The sequence below is a fragment of the Zootermopsis nevadensis genome, unplaced genomic scaffold (assembly GCF_977971745.1).
Source record: "Zootermopsis nevadensis isolate Lab colony 2312 unplaced genomic scaffold, Znev_1.0 Znev_ptg000024l, whole genome shotgun sequence".
In the NCBI taxonomy this organism is placed as follows: domain Eukaryota; kingdom Metazoa; phylum Arthropoda; class Insecta; order Blattodea; family Termopsidae; genus Zootermopsis; species Zootermopsis nevadensis.
In genome coordinates this window covers 10,456,610-10,476,699 of record NW_028259156.1, presented here as the reverse complement: position 1 = coordinate 10,476,699, position 20,090 = coordinate 10,456,610, and the positions used below count along the sequence as shown (strand labels likewise).

Below are 20,090 nucleotides of genomic sequence, written 5' to 3'. Positions count from 1 at the left end.
TTCTGCATGGTCTTCGGACTCAGAAACTGTTCGGAGGAAAAACATGGACGTAAACCTTAATCTTATATAATTAGGTGGGTATCGATAATTTTTATTTTAATAAAAGGGCCATACGCGAAAGATGACATTAAGTTCATTTCTGCTGTTTCACGACGTGCTGTATATTGTTTCACTAAATTAGAACGAGGCATACACAAAAGGACTAAATAATTTGCAGCTTCCTGACATGTTACGTTATTTGGCGGGTCTGAATTGGTTCGGTTATAATTTATGCATCAGGCATGTACTTGGGATATATGAGGTCTGAGTCTCAGGCTACTGTTTCAGAACACATCAAATCGAAAAAAAAAATGGGCAAAGAAAATGGATGTAATCTGAGGCATCAAAAGATAGAGGAAATAAGCTGTTCTGAAACGTCAATATCTACATGATGCTACATCCCTGAGGACAACCATTCTCATATATAATATTTACAAATTCAGCTCTTACTTCGAAGATAACAACACTTTTGAGTTAAATATTTTAGTTGGGTAAGACTGCTCAGGGGAAGAATGCCTATATGTTCACAAAATAGTACAAACCCCACAACGGGAATATTGTAGACAATGAAAGGTAACATTTTTATTCTTTGCAGGCGATCACGTATCGGTTGCTCAAATAGAACATGACCAACTGGATGCTGGCTATGGAGAAAAAGGTGCTCGCAGCTTGAAGCTAACCATCCAGTGAAGTTTTCCTTCAACTCTTTAGGTAGGCCTATACGGTTTCATGACGTAGTTCTTATACACATATAATAATAATGCCCAAATAGGTAAACTCAATTGTATTAAAGTAAAAAGAAGTTTTGAGAAGAAATTATGAAGCCTATTTGCTTCAAATGCTACATCAAGATAGTGAGTCTATAAATAGCCATAAAATAGTGATTTTATAATTTATCAGTTTTATTTATAATTTACACTAGTAGGCGTAGATTCCATCTGCATTAAATTTATTCGGCATAACCTCAAAGTTTTGCGTTGTAATATCAATATGCAGGAAAGGTCACGTTCTGCCATTGTAAAATAATCTCAAGACATTAGCTCCAACTTTTTATTAATATGACGATCAAATTTTAAACTAAGTATAAATTTCGGGCAGCCGTCAAGTTTTAAGTTTTTGATTCGCATGTTGGGGGGGGGGGGGGCCAGCGAGGGACAAAAAAAGAAATAAATGTTCAACAGAAGTTGCATAATCTTCGAAGATATTTATCCACATTTCAGGTCTGTACGTTAAGCGTCGCTCCCAACACAGAAGTTATTGCAGCTTATATGTTTCTAACGGCAGAATATTAAAAACCATAAAGATGAGGTGATCTCCAGTGCATAATAGTGATACAACATTTTGTTAAAATATGTCAGTTGGTTCAGAAGTTACATGGAGTTGTGCGTCAGACACGCCGCGAAGTAATCGCACCATAAGCTTACGGTTTCTTTTAAAACGAGGAAAATATAGGAATCAAGAATTAAACTGCACTTTGGAGCTATCCTTTCCTGAAATCAGTGCTAATAGCTTTAGAACTGAGCCATTGCTTCCTCGTTCCAGCACTTTATCAAACGGGCACCGAGTGTATCTATCGGGCGTCACGTAGTGCACATTACAGACTGAGAGATGAGTGTGTTGGCTGCGTAAGGATATATGTGACGTTTGGCGTCAGAAAAACACTAACACACCTCAGTGTTCACTAAAGTTGTTTGGTCCAAATTTATTAGCACCGTGGTGAATTGATTGTTCTATTTTCTGTTTTCTGTTGTGTACGTACGTATTATTATGCCTGTGCGATATTTCTCTTCCTTCGTATTTTTGGGGTTTTCCCCACTTTTAGATTTCACGTTCTAAAGCTGCACGATTATCTGTATTTCCCCTTATCTTCCCTTCCCGTGGTTTTTAAATGTTACGCCAATACCATGTTTTTGTTCTTCCCATTGCAAATATTTAGTTTATGTCCAGCAGTTTTAAAAATTAAGGTATACTGTTTCTTGGCCGTTCCATGGATCGGGTATTTATAGTAACCGCCACAAAATTGCATACTTCAAGGTCACAACAAAATCGTAAGAAGTTGCAACGAACAGCGGAGGCCAGGCGAGTGAGGGCAGCTCAGAACTCGCAACATAGCAAAGCTAGCAACGCTGTGCTGGTGACACAGAGCCGTGCGAAAGAGGTTTTGAAGTCCTTTCATGGCTTTGAAGCATCCAATTCGGTGACGGCTACTTTAGAATTTGGCCTGTCATCGCGGAAACCCAGGTTTACTTCTGGTGACTTCCGGTTTTTACTTGATACAAGTTTTTGGATAGCCACGACTTTTTACTTCCGCTTTCTTCGCGTTTAATTATTCCCAAACATCCCTTCCTTCGACCCTATACAATTTACAGTAAAACACGAGTCGTCGTGTTAATTAAGAACTAACACTTCAGTAACCTTTCATATAATCTGTGACACGAAGAAACTAATTCCGTAATGCACTCAGATTTTAATCGCTTTTAGATAAATTGTAAGTAAACACACGTTGACTAACAGTACCTTCCCGTAAGGCACTATTTCGTGTTGACTGTGGGCCATCTCTCAAGCGTTTACATCTCCCTAATGAGTTTTCCTTCACGGAATGAAATTTCTAATATTGAATCGAAATGGGGATGTTTCCTCGTTCTTACTGCGGGGATTTCTAAGTTTATTTTATTTTACACAGTTCTACTTGCGGCGAAGCGCAAACCAATCGTTCTGCTTTTCTGCCCTTATGGGTGAAGTCACCATTGGTTTTTCGACAGCGGCTTATTCATTACGTTATGCTGTCTGTACTACACACAGCAGCTGGACTTATCACACACAAATTATAGATGCACGTTGTTTTAACTCAGTGGGTGAAAATAGAAATAACAACATAACAGCCTACAGATTATTTTGCAATTTTAAAAAAAAGGAATTCACCCATATTGCAGAGTCTACTTGAAACCGCATAGTCGCTGGTCTGATCAATTCCCTGCCTCTTTGGAACCTGAAGGTTTATTATCATGGTCACAGGAGCCAGCCTCTGGACTCAGTACTGAGCCAGTTTAATCCAGTCATGCCAGTGAATTAGTTAAAGTCTGAAGCCTTGTGTAATATTCTGTAATATTTTATTCTTTAATTACGTATTTTGTTATTCTTTAGCTAAGATGGCCTAGGCTGCATGTATATTTCGATTCAGATCTAATTTGATTTTTTTAAATTAATAATTCTTCATTTTTGTTGCTAATTAAAATATTCTATAGGCCCCATTTTATTGTTTTCGCATTACCAATTATCTTTCTGTAATATCGGACTCTGGTGAGCAGTTGGCAAGCCATGTCCGATAGCTTGACTGCAGTTATCCGTAACTGCCAATAAAAGGAAAAGAAAGTGAACTGTAACCAGAGGTACGTGACGAATCCTAAGAAACCAATTCAGAGTACTTGACCATATCCTTGAGGTGTTAATCTTAAAATGTTTGCAGCTTTGAGTGCTGTACACAACGAAAAGGCAACAAAAGCAATCCAAACTTTGCGGTGAACAGGTTAGATGCTGTGTCCGTGTTCGAATCTGGACACGGAGATACAATTTTCCTGGGTTTCATACTTTTCTTAGTCACTTAAAAGAAATTTTGGATATTTTAACCCTTTGAAGCCTGAAGAGAGAGAATTAGGAAGAGCAGACAGGTAGAAGCACGGAGAAAAGTTACGGGGGAGAAGTGAAAGACACTTTTATCTAGGAGGAAAAAATAAAAAAAATGTTTCCCAGGCTTTGCCAGCTCGTCCGTCTGATAAGGATGGAATGAGAGTTAAGAAGTTACGGTTGTAAGTAGTGAAAGCTTGGTGATACAGACGGCGGAATTGTTATTTTTAATGAATGAGTGTTGAAATTATAATTTGGAAACGATTAACAGTTCATTTAAAATTTCGGTCTCCACCTCAAAGAAAACACAAGAATTAATGCTGTTTACGGAGATAATCGGTGCTGTTGAAAAATCATACGAAAGGCTTAAATACACATATTGTGCAAAATGCAAGGATATTGAATGTTAATGTAGGCCGGTGTATTTCATAGGGTTGAAACACACACTGTTACAGATTCCGCTATGATTAGTCATGTGATTTCTTGCTAGCCTATATGAAAATCAGCTGAAACAGATTTGATGCGAATATGTGAAAGGATGTATCGAGACTGGACAGTGGTTCTGATTCTGTCGAGTTTTGTAATTAGGAAGCTGATTATTGTGCATATTATTGATAAATGTTTATGTTTACCAGGGAGTCGTGAAGGATATCGGGCAAAGAAGGGCTAGTAGCCACAAATGAGAAGTTTCGAACTCCAAGTTCCTGTGGGTTGTTTCTTTTTAAAAGAAAATGAGCTTTGTATGTGTATTCTTGTGCTGTAGAAAGGACGTAGATGGATAGATAATATAAAAATTAATCTTGAAGGCAAACAGGATATGAAGGTGTGGGCTGCATTCACCTGGATAATGGGTTCCTGTGAACACGGTATTGAAACTTCAGTATAAAAGGTAGGGTAATTTTTCTGTACCATCTGAGCGGTGTCAGCTTCTCAAGAACGTCCCTGGTCCATGGATTCACCTGCGCTAGGACTAAAGCTTTTTTTTCATGAATCTTCAGCGGTTCTCTGTTTAATATTGATTAACACGTGGTAGAAATTTGCAATACAGGAATATCAAGTACCTCATACTCCTGTGTATGCTGTAGTGGCAAGTAAGATAACTTTGTACGATACTTCGCTGGGTTGGTGATTAATCTACATGCACATTTTTTATTCTGAGCATTTCTTGGTTGGTCCTGGGCGTTGTAACTAGTATCGAAAATAAAAACAAAATATATTTTAATCAGTCACCTGTAGACGGAACTGGAACAAACTTCCGAAATGTCGTTTGTGTTAAATATACCGAAGACATGGGCAGTATATATATATATATATATATATATATATATATATATATATATATATATATGACTGGTATGGGAAACCCTTAGCCCGTGTGGTTTTACATATTTTTGAAGCTGACTTATCCTCGATTTCAGACTTAATTTTCTCGGCTGCTGGCAGAAATTTATAGTACTTGATAAGTGATACGGTCGTGGAAACGATGAGAAAATTAGATCGGGAACGAGTCTATTTAGACGTTGCCCATGCCTAGTATATGACGTAAATGTTGTGCTGTAGAATCTGAATGATTACGTCTTTTTTTAAATACATCATTTACTTTCGTGATTATGTACGTATAACTCTGTTACGTGTCACCGTCTTTCGGGATGTACGAGGTTCGAACACGAGATTAATTTCTTACAATTCAGAATATCATATTCCACGCTTTTGCTGAATTATTTCCCATTGGTTAGTTTACAAATTCGCAAGCAACATCATGATTTAGTTTTATCTCATTCGCGGACTAGATCCAAAATGTGAATACCTTAAAGTCAACTACTACACCACAACCTGTTTTGGCATTCCTTTATAATTTATCATACATAATCACACCCTTTTATTCAGTTTGCATCACATTACAGTTAATGTAGCGTTATTAAATAAGCCACTGGAAAATTCAGACTTTGTTAAACGTGGTGTAATATTATTTGCGTTGGCAGAATTGGACTTCATAATGTAATCAGTGTTTCGGATTAACAAATTATAATTAGTTTAATGGATGAGATGTTTTTATTCTGCGGTCACAGCTTATAACAAAATGCATAATAGCACTCTGGCTGTATTTTGACCTGAAACCAAACATAGATGTATTCAACTGTCACATCAAACAAATTTTCATGGCAAAACATGGGGAAACATTTTGTGACGGCTTGATTGTTTTACGCTACTCACTTTGTCTTATTTGCTCTACAACGACACCCCTTTCTAGGGATTAAATTGTAATCGGTTCAAAGCACCCTACATAACAAAATCCATGTGCAAACACTGGCTTAACGTCGCAAGGTGAAAACCGCTTTTTTTTTTCGAGGACGTACATGAAGCACCTTTCGTCAATGTGAAGGGATTTCTTTTTCATATGTCTGATCTTGAAACTTTGGTGTTCTATGTGAAAGCTTGTGAGCTTTCATTAAAGCTCGAGACATAGAAACGCAGAGTGTAACTTAATGAACTGACGCCTCAGTGCCTGTTTGATGTTAATAAACCACATCAAAGTCCCTGGAGTTGTGCTTTCCCTAAATGAATTTAGTCATGTGCTAATGAACGTATTTTAGTTTCATGTATGTAAAGTTGCAGCTTATATTTATTTTGTTTTGTATTGTCTTATACCGATATGTTTTCGCTGATGTTATTTATTGTTAATTTGAGCCGGGTAGCTCAGTCAGTGTAGTGTCTAACTACGGACTGGACAACCGGGGTTTGTTCCCCGGCAGGGGCTAAAGATTTTTCTGGCTGTGGTCGATACATATATTTTTGTCCAGACAATGAAACGTGTACAAATAATGTAGTCTCATGATAGTATCTAGTAACTGCGTTCCATCTAAATTACGAAGTTTAGGTATACATGTATGATTTGAGGTTTACACAGCGGTGATTATGAAGATTTCCTTAGGCATACAGTTTTGCATACTTCTCTTACACGTCTTCCTGGAGTATATATCCTTTTGCGGAGCTGATTATAATGTAACTGGTCAAGAAATTACTCCCTCTTCATTGAAAGAGATATTTTATTACTGCGTTCAGAAGACTGTGTTAGGATCTATTCTTCGATCAGATAAATCCCGCTCAAACATACGCATAATTTTTCTTAAATCTACATTTTAATATTATCTTCTCATTTATGTCTGTGTCTTCTAAGAGCTCTCTTCCCTTGAGGTGTCCTCACCCGCCAGCCTGTGCTGATGTTTTTTCCCATCGCATCCTCCCACGTTTAATTATTTTAATACTAATTGGTAAGAAGTCGTAATTAATGGCTGGTAAACTCCTCTTGTGGCTTTTTGAAAATTTGCGAGTGCCAGTGACAATAGTCGTTAAAGCGTAAAGCGTTCAGTCGCCCTTTATCATTTCTCAGAACCGTAGGCGTAACGGCATCATTTTTTTTCCGAGATCAGACTCTCAATTTAGACTGATGAGAAGGAACCTTTTATACGAATGCACGGGTCGTCCCCGCGATATCAATCAACTGAGCTGCTATACTCTTCGCTTTTTCTTTCTTCGGATTAACATACACCAAACCCAGAATCCAATTATCTACAGATCGTCTTGGATCTCCTTTCCAATCCAGCAGTCAGTTTTACGTAACTTTTCACTTCAAAGTTCAATTCTGTGATCACCCACATCTGTCTGTTGTTTTCATAAATACCGCATCTGTATTTTAACATAGTATTTAGCTTTCGTTATTTCATAACGATTTAGGCACCGGAACACTCTCTTAATGAGATACTCTATTTTGGCTCTATATTCGAAGGTACTCCGTTCGAACCTCGCTTGGGACACCGACTATTCTGGCTGGAGGGAGTCAGGTGAATGCCTAGTAACAACCGGCTCTTTCAAAATTCTTTAAACAATCTTGAATGCTTCTTTCAAAAATATCGCTGCTTATTCTGAGAATTAGATATATGGAAACCATAAATATGTTAAATTATTGAATGTGAAAGCAGACTGTACATTTAGTTACCACTAAGCTATAAAGGATTAAAGTAGTGCAGGTACAGTGATTTCTTGTCATAACTTCTTGTTACCTGTTGATTATTGATTATTGTGTTACTGCCGGTGTGAATGGACGTGTTTGTGGGCAATAATAAGCTCTACAGTGCAGGTGGGAGATTGCTGTAAGCCTAGTCCTGTATTATTTAAACGATCCTGTCTGCTGTACTACCGGCCTTTGAAAACAGGATGGTTCCCTCCCTGTGCGCTGCTAACACGCCCACAAAGTATATTTTGCTCTGCCCGGACGACTTGATAATATTATGTTGGATGCTGAGTTGTACACGCGATAGGTACTCTTAATGGTTAAAACACGGGGGGGAAAAACATTGAACACACATAGTTATAAATATTATCCCACGAGGTCCAAAATCCCTTAACAGCAAGCGATCAGTCAACAACCAACAAAGCTATCAGCAGCACTTACTTATTACACAGGAAGATGGCGTCAGTAATGTCAGGCAGGCTAAAATGCATGCAGTTGGCCTAGTAGTACTTGAACCCGGTTTTGTTGAGGTTCAAATTGTTGTTGTTATTATTATTATTTTAATATTATTATTATTGTTGTTGTTGAAAAGCTAAAATGTGTAAATCACCAGAATAATTAAAAATTTTTGGCCGAATTTATTGAAGCAAAAGAAAAATATTAGGTTTTGAATTTAACAAACTTATTTAATCTATTCAGAACGAAGAATAATTGCAATAGAAATGGAATTAATCTGTTATTTATAAGAAGTGCTCGTGACTGTAGTAATTATTAAGGAACATTTATCTTTATCAACTTCATAAAAAAGTTGTATTCGGCCTTTTCCTCTCGAAGTTAGCTCTGTACAAGGACGGATCAGTTTCAGACTCTGAAACGGAGAAGCACTGTTTTTGTGTGTATGTGTGGCCGTGGCATCTTGATTGGGGAGCGCGCGACCCACTTCGTCGTCGAGGTGGGAACAGCTTCTCTCGTGATCCATCGCCCCAAGTCCGCCCCAACTAAATAACCAAAAAGGATTATCTTGGAAGTAAACAATAACGTAATTACTGAAGTCGGGCGCTTGCTTGTTAATGGCTTAGAAACGACCGGTCTTCAGATACAGTTCTTGAAGGAGAATATTTGATGAATTCGGTAAGCACGCTTCCTAGAGTCTGGACGATGTTTAGAAGAAGCAAAGTTCTGATTACAGTGGCCCTACGGTGTAGAAATGTTAGGCTGATGTTGCTCTTCTGGGCTTAACTGCCGCCGTCTTTAGGGCTGAAGACTTCAGATGGAGGCGGGTTTCTTTCTCGAAACGTTGGTTCTGCTTGAAAGTTCAGACGGTTTTACAGTTCAGAAGACGACCAACATCGACATCTTCACCACTATGAGAGCTAAGATCTTAGAGAAATTGCATGGGTGTCGCAGGTTCGAATTCTGTTTATCCGTAATGATTGTGTTGTCCTTTGCAGACCGAGGTCCTTCATCTAGAGATCATTTACACTGTCTAAAAGATTTACACTCTCAGAATTAATAAAATAATATAAATCTGCTATAGATTGATATATATTTGAAGGAAAAATAGGTTTCATAGTTCCTTCCTCTGAATTTCGTGTTTCGAAGCATTTGCTGATAAATTGAGGCGTATTGTCCGCAGGTTAATAGATATTCTAACCGTGCGCTCTACTTAGATGCACCTTGATATTCCACTGCTCGTCTAATGAACATTGTGTACGTATGCCTGAAGATTTTCCTTCCACTTTTCCGCTGCGTCTAGTACTCAAGTTTCTCTGCGGGTTTCACAGTGTCTCGTAGTTTTGCTCTGCTTATTCGATTTACAGCCTTCTCTACCCAACTGCGGTACAGCCTGAAAAAGAGAGGCAGGACGCAAGGGGTGCAAGTTGTTTCAAGAGTTACATGAGAAGATGTGTGTCTTGTAGTGGCATGTTCTACAAGAAACTGGCAAATACAAGCGATTCTCTCGCTAGAGACTCCAAATTTTCAGCAGTATACTGATGTTTATGCACTTACGTTAATCAGATTGTCTGAGTACCTACCCAGGCACTTGTAAGTTTATTTGCTTATTCATTAATTTATTTTAGGGCGTTGTCAGTAGGTTAGAATATATAGCTTTTAATGATAGGATGGTTAGTTAATGATGAATTGGAAAGGATGTGTAAGGAAGCCACCGTGGCCTAATTTAAGGTACCACCCACCGCGGTGGAGAGGTTGAGGAATACCACGAACAACCTCTGTCAGGACAGCCTATACCCTGGCCGAGATCTGTACTGTTCATTTTGTTTTGGAGTGCGCAGATATTTCAAATGCAATTTTTCATTCCTGCGCGCAGAACGTTGATGTTAATTTATTGCGGATCCAAATCAAATGTAGAGAAAGGCTGAAGCGAAAGTTGTACTTGCATAAGGCTTAAAGGCGGAATGCATATAACACTCTATGCATTCTTACCCGTAGGACTACAGAAGGATAGTCACTTTCACCCTCCGGCTATATAAATTCCAGGGAAAGATCTCCTGATACCCGTTAGATAGGAGGCTGTGTGTGGACCGAATAGCAGATGGAGAAGTAGTGCTGTAGTGGTGAATGTAACAGTTGCTGTCCCGGTCCGGGAATTGAAACCCGGCCTTCCTACCTTCACTTAGTAAAAAATTACTGAATAAACTTTGCTGAAGAAGTGGCATTGTAGGCAGCCACCAGACAGTCCTCATGAGCATCTGTGTGCGTTCGCGGCATCTGGCGGTAGTGAATTTATGTTCCTAATGTTAAGGCAATTAAAATCCGCTCAGGGAACAATGAAAATCTCCATCACTAACGAGTGTTTCCACTGTGGCCAGCATAAAATGATTGCATTGCATTAATAATTACGGCACCTGCAACATGTTTCGCAATGTGTTCTGTTGCTTTAAACATCTGGTCAGACAATTAAAGAAATAATGCCTCTTCTGCCTGTAATTTACATTTAACTCTATTTCCCACTACTAATTCTGATGTATGCAAACCACTATACGCATTCTAGGAAATTATACTGTATAAAATGCGTTGCATTTGCTTTCGCATCATACAGTTTTATAAATGTACTCTTTGGAATTCAAATTTCGTTCAGTTGAACGTAAAAGTTTTAACTTTGAGTCATAATGTGCTCGTACATACAAGGGACAGGACATTAATCTCTTCTTTAAACATGACGCATCTCCATAAAGTAAGCCTCACCCGGAAATAAGTATGAAGGAAATTCTATACACCTTCTTATTCTTCTTCCTCACCGCTGTGTGTTGGTCGCTTTTCAAGACAACTGAAAATGAAATGGATCTTGGAGGAGTACCATAAGTTATTAACTTTTAAACTCGTGCTTTGTCATCGTCTTTTCCCAGGAATTTTATCTATGATGAAGTAAGATATTCCAGTTAACATTAAAAGGCACAGAACTCAGAAGTGTCGAAAAATAATGCACATTATAGGATTCTGTATAGGCTATATCAACATAAAGCATGCTACGTAATTGCTTATCTGTATGTGTATATCGAAAACAAAGAAATTATTCTCGTAAAGTACGATATTTATAAGTAGTTCTACAGGATTCTGTTTTGCCTGTTACCGTGTTAAATGAGAATTTGAATTCAAGTTTACGATTTATTTTAACTTTTGAAGTGGTAGCGATAATCATGTACACTACAGAAACAAGCTAAATTTTACTTTTTCTTTTTGAATACTACGTAATTAACGTTACTTCGCCTTCGAGCATTGTTCAATTGGTAAAATTTTCGGATAAGATGACGCACAGAGTGATTCAAAGCTATTTGGGAGACTGTTTGGAGCAGAAAATATGGGTTGATGAATGGATAATGAATTGGAAATGGTGTGGAAGGAAGCGGTCCTGGCCTATTATAAGGTACTATCGTGGAATTTTCCTGGAGGGGCTGAGAAAAAATACGAAGAACCTCAGTTAGGAGAGCCAGTCTTCGGGCCGAGGTTTGAATCCGGGACCTTCTGAATACTTTGCAGGAGTGATAACTATTCGATCTTGACATTAGAGCTACTTTTGTTATCCTGTTAATATTAGGTGACTGACCGCATTATTCATTTCATAAAGTAGCGAACTGTTTTACACCATAATTTGATAGGCATGTAATTGTTTTATATTATAAGCTGTCCGACCAATTTAATTTTGGCTGATGTAGGTTTGGAACAATCTCTGCTCTAGACGAAGTCCGAATGGAATTTAGGACATATTCTTAAAAACGGGCGGTCGTATATGAACATGATTAATGAAATATAATAATTGCCAGAGTTATATCTAATTAAGATCTGTATCTTTCGTGAAATAATTCCCGATATAGCGACAGTACAAGGAAATTAATCTCTTACTTTTTGCACCGTAATAGTTATTATGAAGCTAACTGGTTTGGGATACAATTTTAACCCTGCTTAGAGAAAACATGAGTATCTTGGTATGGACGCCACAGATTTTTCGGTGTATACACAAATTAAAAACCTAGGATACATAAAACTAAATTCATTGGTCGGTAAAACTGGATACATATGGAGAAACATGGCTGGAGAGGGTTTACTCTGTATCGATTGTAATCAAACTTTGTACGCAGCATCGTAAGTTATTTGGCATTAGTCGGCGAGAACCGTTTTCATTTCCGGACAAAGGAGATTCGACATTCGGCGATACTATTATCTCAAACTACAGAAATTATGTCTCTCTGATAGAAAATTACTGGAACCTAATTTTCGTTTTATCTGGAATGTCTTGTAACTTCGAACTTTTAAAATTCTTCTCCTTTAGCAGTTGGCTAGGCTAGGTGCATGGAAACTTGTTGAGCGAAACAGGAAGTGAGAAAGTAGCTGTATCTGTGGGCATTCTATCGCAGGACCTCTCATGCAAGTATGAATTTTTCCCTAAGAGGGATCTGAGCTGTAGTTCTGTGTTTATCGTCCATTAGAATTCGGAATCCCTGACCTTAGGAAAGCAAATCGTTCCACGAGTTTCTTTCGAGGAATTTTTTTTTCATTTTCTTCATAGAACAAGTTAGAAATAACTCATAAGAAATTAGAAGTGGTTAAATCTTCAAACATGAATTCAATATAATAACGGAACTTCTACTTTCCTACTTCCTTTCATGTTGCTTTCAACGTCACAGCTAAGCTTTGTATGCCTTCGTGCAAGCGTAGGAAGCGAATTCTCTCAGTTTACCTACATAGATTTTTCCTGAGTCAAGTGTCCGCTTCACTTCTTTCATTCTGGCCTCCATGAATTCTCCTCATGTATAAAGATGCCGCACTTTATCTTTTTTCCTTTGCCTGAAGCCCAGTTTGTATAAAACAGATTTAAAGTGTGAGTGTTATGGAACTTTCCACAGTTTTCTAAACCTGCACCCTTGATGTAGAAATAGACTGGAATTAAAGCAGCGAGGGACCGTCACATTCCTAAAAGAACTGTCCGAATGTCACAACTGAGGATATTCCTGTTTATCCTTAGTACGTCTACTCGAATGATTAACTCCATGGATCACACAACTTCTTAAGATGATCAAAACCAGTTAGCTAATCAGGAGTTGTCCTTTTGTTTTGTAAAATCTAAAGTTTCTTTACGTGGTCATACTTTACTGCTCCCTATACTGACCCGCCTGAATCCAGTCCACACCGTAACATCTTATTTATTTAATATATATTTTAATACTCTCCTCACATTTACTTCTAGGGCTCAGAATTATTTTCTTTACTTTAGGTTTTTCGTCTAAAACTGATAAGAATTTCTCACCTTTCGTATGCGTGATACATGTTCCTCCCCTGTCATCTTGGTTAGTTTAAACACCCAAATAATCTTCGGTGAAGTTTTTTTCGTTGCGTACGTCATACCAAAGAGAGTAGCTCACCGCTTATTCTCCAAGCTGGAGGACCACTTCTTGTCGGCTGTACGCGACTTCTTACTTAGCGTATTTGCAATTATCTTCTGTATGTGGAGGCCGTATTCTCCGTCTGCAACCTCAGGATACACCATACCCTGGTGACAACAGAATCACTTAACATGAAATTTTATACAGTACAACCCCTCTATAACGCGGTTCGCTATACCGCGGTTCCGGATATAATGCGGGTACCTCACATCCCCCACAGTGCAGCAAAAAAAGAAAAACGTTCTTCAATTATCCTTCGTACAGAACTCAAAATTATATTAAAATGCAAGCTAAATTAATTATTTATTACTTTTTCCGTAAACATCAATCGTAACATAGTCAAATAAGTAGGTATACTCTTAAATGGCGGTAGTCTATCAATACTGTACGTACCGTACAGTACGTCCAGTACTTTTTCCGATTTTTCTGACGCACTCCCGTAATAACGCGATTTTTCTATAACGCGTGTTTACCCCTGTCCCCCGCGACCCGCGTTATAGCGAGGTTGTACTGTACTCGAAAAATTTGTTTCAACTTGTACGTCTGCGAAGTAAATATCGAGGGTTCCTCATTTTAATGACACTCTTCTTTGTAGTACTACTTACATTCAACAATGAGTTTGATAGTGCGAGCTAAGATAATTAAGGCCTCTAGTAATTGGCTACAGGTTATAGGTGAGGGTTCGATTCCAGATAAAGATGTAAATTCCTCATAACTGGTACCTGGATCTTTTTCCAGGTGCAAGAGGGCGGAGCGTGATGTTGACCACTTCCATTCATCTTACACCTCGGCTAAGAAATGGGGATCTTTTCCATTTTGGCTTGGTTATGTTTACATGGGAAAATGTAATGCTTTTAATATCGAACTAAATTCGTAAAGCAGCCCGTACACAGTTCCTTAGCAAGTACGCATATTGGAAGTTTTTCCAGCGTAAAGAGCTGGGCCTATTTGGCACGCTTACATTAACATGGTCACATCTACGCACTTGAGTTGATAGCATCTAATAACGGAAGTGAAACTTCGTCTCTCGCCCTAAGGGAAGAACATAGATCGACTGTGTTTAGCAACAAAAGACTAAGCTTAGAAGATTTGAAATAACAGGAGGATGCAGGAAATTATATAACTATGAGAATAATAAATAAATAAGCAGGGCATGAACAAGATGAGAAATGTGTACATAATTTCAGCCAAATATGAATTTAAAACAAGAGAAGACGTAGGTCACCTATATGTATGTGGAAGGATAATATTAAAAATGCCTTTAAAAACTAAGATTTGAATTTGTGATCTTGGTTAAATTTGTTCAGGACAGATACCAGTGACGGAATTTTGTGATTACGATAATGAACCTTTGGCTTCTATAAGGCGGGGAATTTCTTGAATAGCTGAGAGACTATTAGCTTATTGGCTTTCCAATAAGAACTCTACTTGATGGAGTTAGATGTCCAACATGGCGCAACATGCTATCTTAGATCAGTTAGTGCGTGTTCTGTTTCCTTTAATTTCATCTGCCTTCTGTAGACATCGGTACATAGTCTTCGTGCTTTGTGGTAAAAGTGGGCGATGGATTTCTGCTTTTATGATACCGCAATTCGCGTTGAGTAAACAAAGAACTTCCCTGCTATAGCTGATAGCATTATCCTTAAATCAGTGAAAGTGTTAAATATGGGTTTATATTCTCAAACGTAAGCTGTTAAGCTGCTTATAGGGCATTTACAGGTAAAGTTTGTTCTCAATAATACGTTAGTACCCGCAGTTATCGATTAATCTGGGATTAAGTGCGACACACGCGTATTTCTGAAAATGCTGTCTTAGAGATTTTAACATCAGGTTTGCATCTAATGTAGATATATATGTGTTGTTTTAAAGTTTGTCGCACTACAAGGTTATAATTTATTTTTACTTGGTATTTTTTAAAATGTCCTATGTATTGTATAATCCATATTTTACAAAGTACAACAGAAAATACAAATTACCAATGTAAAACACTAATAAAAATACTAAAACAAAACAAGGAAACAGAATAAAAGCAAAAATCAAATTTAAACAAATAACCAAGCTAGATCACCAATCTAGACCACTGTCTCTGTTCATAATTACTTTTAGTATTTTAGGTTCGCTCTGCAGCGAGTATGATGATTGTTTTCTGAAATGTTGCGCCGATTTGTCTCATAGAATCTAGCCGACATTTCGTAAGTATTTATCGCCTTTGTCATCAGGGGGATGCTCATATTCTTAATGTACTAGTGTTCTCGTATTACTTTTCAAAATTTGGAATAACTACATAAGGGAGAGTCCATATTGAAACTGTTATGATTACTCGGCTGTTCAAGAGAGTATGTCTTTTATAGTACCCGAAGTTTTATCTACTTATTCATAAAACATCGTCGAGTCCTTATTGAGGAGTTAAGAGCCGCACGGCATAGCATGAACTTTCCCGTCTCTTTTGAAATTCTGTGGCTAATTGCCGTCTTCTCATTACCCCTGTATGCCCGCTGAATCCATCTACATACTCACACTCTGTTCATTTATAATTCACTTTATTATTATCTCCTCTATATTTAGATTTCTGAATTCAAAACCTGAGTAAAACTTTTCGCTTTTATTCTTTCACAAGGCGGGGAGGCTAATCTATTGAAATCTGGCGTGTATTTCACAAAAGATGCAATATTTTGGTCACTGAACCGAACTGCGTGTCGTCTGTTGAATACAGAGCAGATGAGTAGTCTGCATGGGTCATCTCCTTGACGTGTGCATCTAGAACGGATCGATGAAACTCGGGTGTACGGAACTGTAGCAGGTACTTATGCCGTTTATACAAGCACAGTCAGGATTGAGACTGATGGTGGAGCACGGATAGAGAGTTAAGACCAGAGGACCGAATTCAATTTAGATTCCCTGGGAACCTACCGGTAGTTGAAGCACGTCGCTAGAGACAAAAATCAAATGTCATATAATGTAACAGCCCAGAATAATAAGCCGACATTAGTAGCTGCTAATAATTTGCTCTGTCGGCCCCACTCGTTTCTTAAGTTGTAGGAATCTGGCGGATAATGTTTACTGATGGAACTGTCAACTCAGTCCCCATTTGGCCTTTAGTCCCTCTAGGCGAGAAAATACATGAGTTAACACTGTAAAATTGACTGCAATCGGTTATGTTTCGCAGATCATTTGATGATTTGCTACTTTATTGTCTGTGTCTTCGCCATAATCGAAAGATACAGGACTCAGGGTAATTAAAATTTCATATTTGTTCTAGTATGTGATTATCCAGTAGAATTTCTTGCTAAATATTTTGAATTATACCTTAGTGATAGTTTATTTAATTTATATACAGATATCTGCAATTCCTTTTTTGAAGTTCCTAATACCATCTGGTATCAACATGTTCTTAAATACGCCTGAAATAATGTTACCAAAGTAATTTCTTTTTTATGATTCTAATTTGATTTAACTTTCTAAGTTGGAAGTCAGTTATTGGCTTCAGGTTTATTTGTGATGTAACAAGAGTGATTTGATGAGTTCTTGACAGACAACAGGCTATACGTGTATGCCGTAAGAGATAAAATAAAAATAATATGATGACATCGTCTGTTGAATTTGTGCATTCTTGTTAGTGAGATTGTAAATATTCCTCTGTAATTATTTACTTGTTTAACCATTGTAAGTAGAAACCATTATTTTAACATATTTATTATTTTTTCTTGTCATTTCAGGAAAATAGTGTTTAGGCACCGTCATGAACTCCACTCCACTGCGTCTTCCTTATAAAGATTCAGCATAGGCAAGTAACTGGGCTGCCTTTGGTTTGCCTTACTGCGGAGCTTAAAAAAGAATCGTTGAATTTCTTTCGTTTCTCGTTTCATTTTCTGCGAGCGTCTTCATGAACTTACACATCAACCGTCAGAGATCAGTGAAGTGGAAAACAATTTTCTACTTTATTCGTCAAGTTTTATGACGTTCTCACTTTATAAGCTTCTCATCATGATTCGTTACGTCTCGTGTTTTGAAAGAAGGCCGTATACGTTTCAATGAATTATTTTCGTGGCTAAGGAAGTTTACAGAACAATTTTTACTGAACTGCTTGTGAGAAAAAAAGCTTTAGATCGTACTTGTAAATTTAACATATGAAAGGATTTCTTTTTATGTCTGTTTTGAACGAAGACGAACTTAACATAGTGAAAATGCGTGTTGAATCATTTTAATATTATTGCTTAATCGGGTATATTACATATGAAAAGATTATAAATGACTGTTACGAAGGTAGTTCTGAAGAGAAACTTGCAGTATCAAATGAGGGAAGAAAATACGTTATAAGCACAAATTTAACACAAACCAGTTTTTATTTATGAAAACTTTACAGCGGTGTAAGAGAAACTTTAGGTAATTCCGGGATCAATATCCACAACAGTTACACATGTTCTGAAACTCCGTAATTTTCAGCGTGGACCGCAGGCAACAAAACCTTGTTTAACAAAGGAGCCAGGGTTCCAGAGGCAAAGAATGATAATGCAGAAGAAAGGAGACAGACGGATATTTGTTTGATTCAGCATATTTAATTTGGGGGATTTCATTTCTTAAGAACTGTAACCTAAACGAACTTCGGTGTCAGAACACTGTTAAATGAATACTAAATCCTTTTGAACATGGCAGATGTTTAATTTTTGTGGGCAGCGATAAAGTATTTTTCTAAGACACGATTTGTACTTCGACTTGAAATAAGTATATATATTCTAATGTTGCAATATATGCACAAATGTCTGACGCAGTTTTAATCGATCTGTAGAGGACTGTGAGTAAATTAATAATTGCGAAGTGGAAGAAATAAAAAGCTGTAAGTTGGACGCCATTTTGCGACCGCCGTGCAATTGTCGAGATGAAGAGGAAGAAGGCAGACTGTCAACCTCACAGGAACAAAACGCTTTGAGTGAGGCTCCTCGCCGGCACTCCATGGCACTTCGTGACGTCACCAGCGTGTGGTACTGTCTTCTTGTGCTTGTGGTTGGCCTACTTATCCTGGTGACGGCGGAAATGTTTATGACGAAGGAGCAAAGAACCGCTGTAAGTGGTTCTCACACTTCCCGGACTGTGTTGTTTCTGCGAGAGCTCTGCTTCCAGCCCCAAGAGAATGTCACAAGACTACAGGAGCTGGCAGCTCAGTACGTCGGTTCGGTGGACGACGGAGACCCCATACAACTGGATATACTCTCAAAGTCAGGTAACTGTTGGGCCACTTATGAGATCTTGTATGTAGTGCTTCCTTCAACGTAACTGTTTTATGCAATTATTTTATTTATTTTAGAGGAGTTAACTGTGATACTGTCCACTGCCTGGTGGTTGCAGAAATATGGAGAGACTACAGTATGTAAATGAACAAAACATAAGTTTTATATGGAAATATTTATTCTCAAAAACGTAACCGATGTGGAAGTTGTAAAGACCAGTACGAGGTCGAAATAAAAAATAGGCACACGGCTTTCAAGAAACCTCGATGACAATATAGAAATTGATGGGTCTTGGAAAGTATTAGACACATTGTAAAAACTCTAGAGTGAAACTAAAATGTTAAAGAGTTTCAGACGTATAAACCATGATTTCACTATCACTGATTAAAATTATTGGATCGATATGAGCTGTCTAAATTGCAGTGGATATGGAAATCAAATTAAATAATACAAATGTAATACCAACACATGTTATGCGTTAAGCCTTTTTCTTGGGTGGTGAGTGTGGGCTGTATTGGGCTAGTCCGCTAACGTTCTGAAGAACTCTGCTGTTCCTATCAGAGATTGCAATTCCCTTGTGACCCTAAATTACAAATAGTCACCAGGATGCTGTTTAGTCGCTTCAATCTGAATGTGGGAACACTCAGATTCCCCGAAACGTTGACAAATCCGCCAACACATAACCATTAACTACAAATTACTGTGAAATACCGATTATTTCTATGTTTTTGTCAGTTCTTTGCATGTAGTGAACGAAATGAACGTATTCTGGAGGGTTTGTATCCGCCTGTTTAAAGGTCTGTCCCTTCAGCAGTTTGCTTTTTGCCAAAAAGTACCTAGAGGACTTCAATTAAGTCTCTGATCTCAAACCTTTCGTTGCCTATGCCCTTCCAAACAAATTCACTCAAGTCCAAGGCCCTGCGTAACACTTTGAAAAAATGCTAAATTTGTTACGATGAAAAATTGTTATCTTGCAACTTCCAAGTTTGAGGACTACCTCTTGTTGGCTGTCCATGCACCTTTGTTCAGTGTATTCGTAGCTTCCTTCTATGTCTGGAATTATCTCCAATCTAAACAGACAAAGAATTAAAATATATTTCTGCATTTTTTAAAAACTGTAATGTGTATTATGTAACATATTTGATTCCATATTTTTTAACAGAAATTGTGAAGAAAACTGTACACATATTAATAACCGCGACCTTTAGCTTGCTGAACAATATGCTCACAGCCTAGCAGTATTATGCTCTGCGGTGCAAAGGTTGATAGCAATTTCATGGCTATTTTACT

The 20,090-nt window shown here is 37.8% G+C and overlaps 1 protein-coding gene across 10 annotated transcripts in view; it reads left to right on the top strand.

Annotated features, from left to right (window-relative positions):
• Positions 1 to 20,090, top strand: part of LOC110831967 (retinal guanylyl cyclase 2) — a 117,604-nt gene that overhangs the window by 38,815 nt on the left and 58,699 nt on the right. For 6 of the 10 annotated variants that reach the window (XM_022068532.2, XM_022068533.2, XM_087355445.1 and 3 more), the window contains 2 exons: positions 635 to 750; positions 17,292 to 18,793. In XM_022068532.2, the coding sequence (XP_021924224.1) occupies positions 18,526 to 18,793 (268 nt within the window). In that variant the 5' untranslated portion in view covers positions 635 to 750; positions 17,292 to 18,525. Of the gene's footprint in view, positions 1 to 634; positions 751 to 16,192; positions 16,376 to 17,291; positions 18,794 to 20,090 lie in introns of those variants that run through there. The other 4 variants (XM_022068536.2, XM_022068537.2, XM_022068534.2 and 1 more) reach the window with 3 other exon arrangements.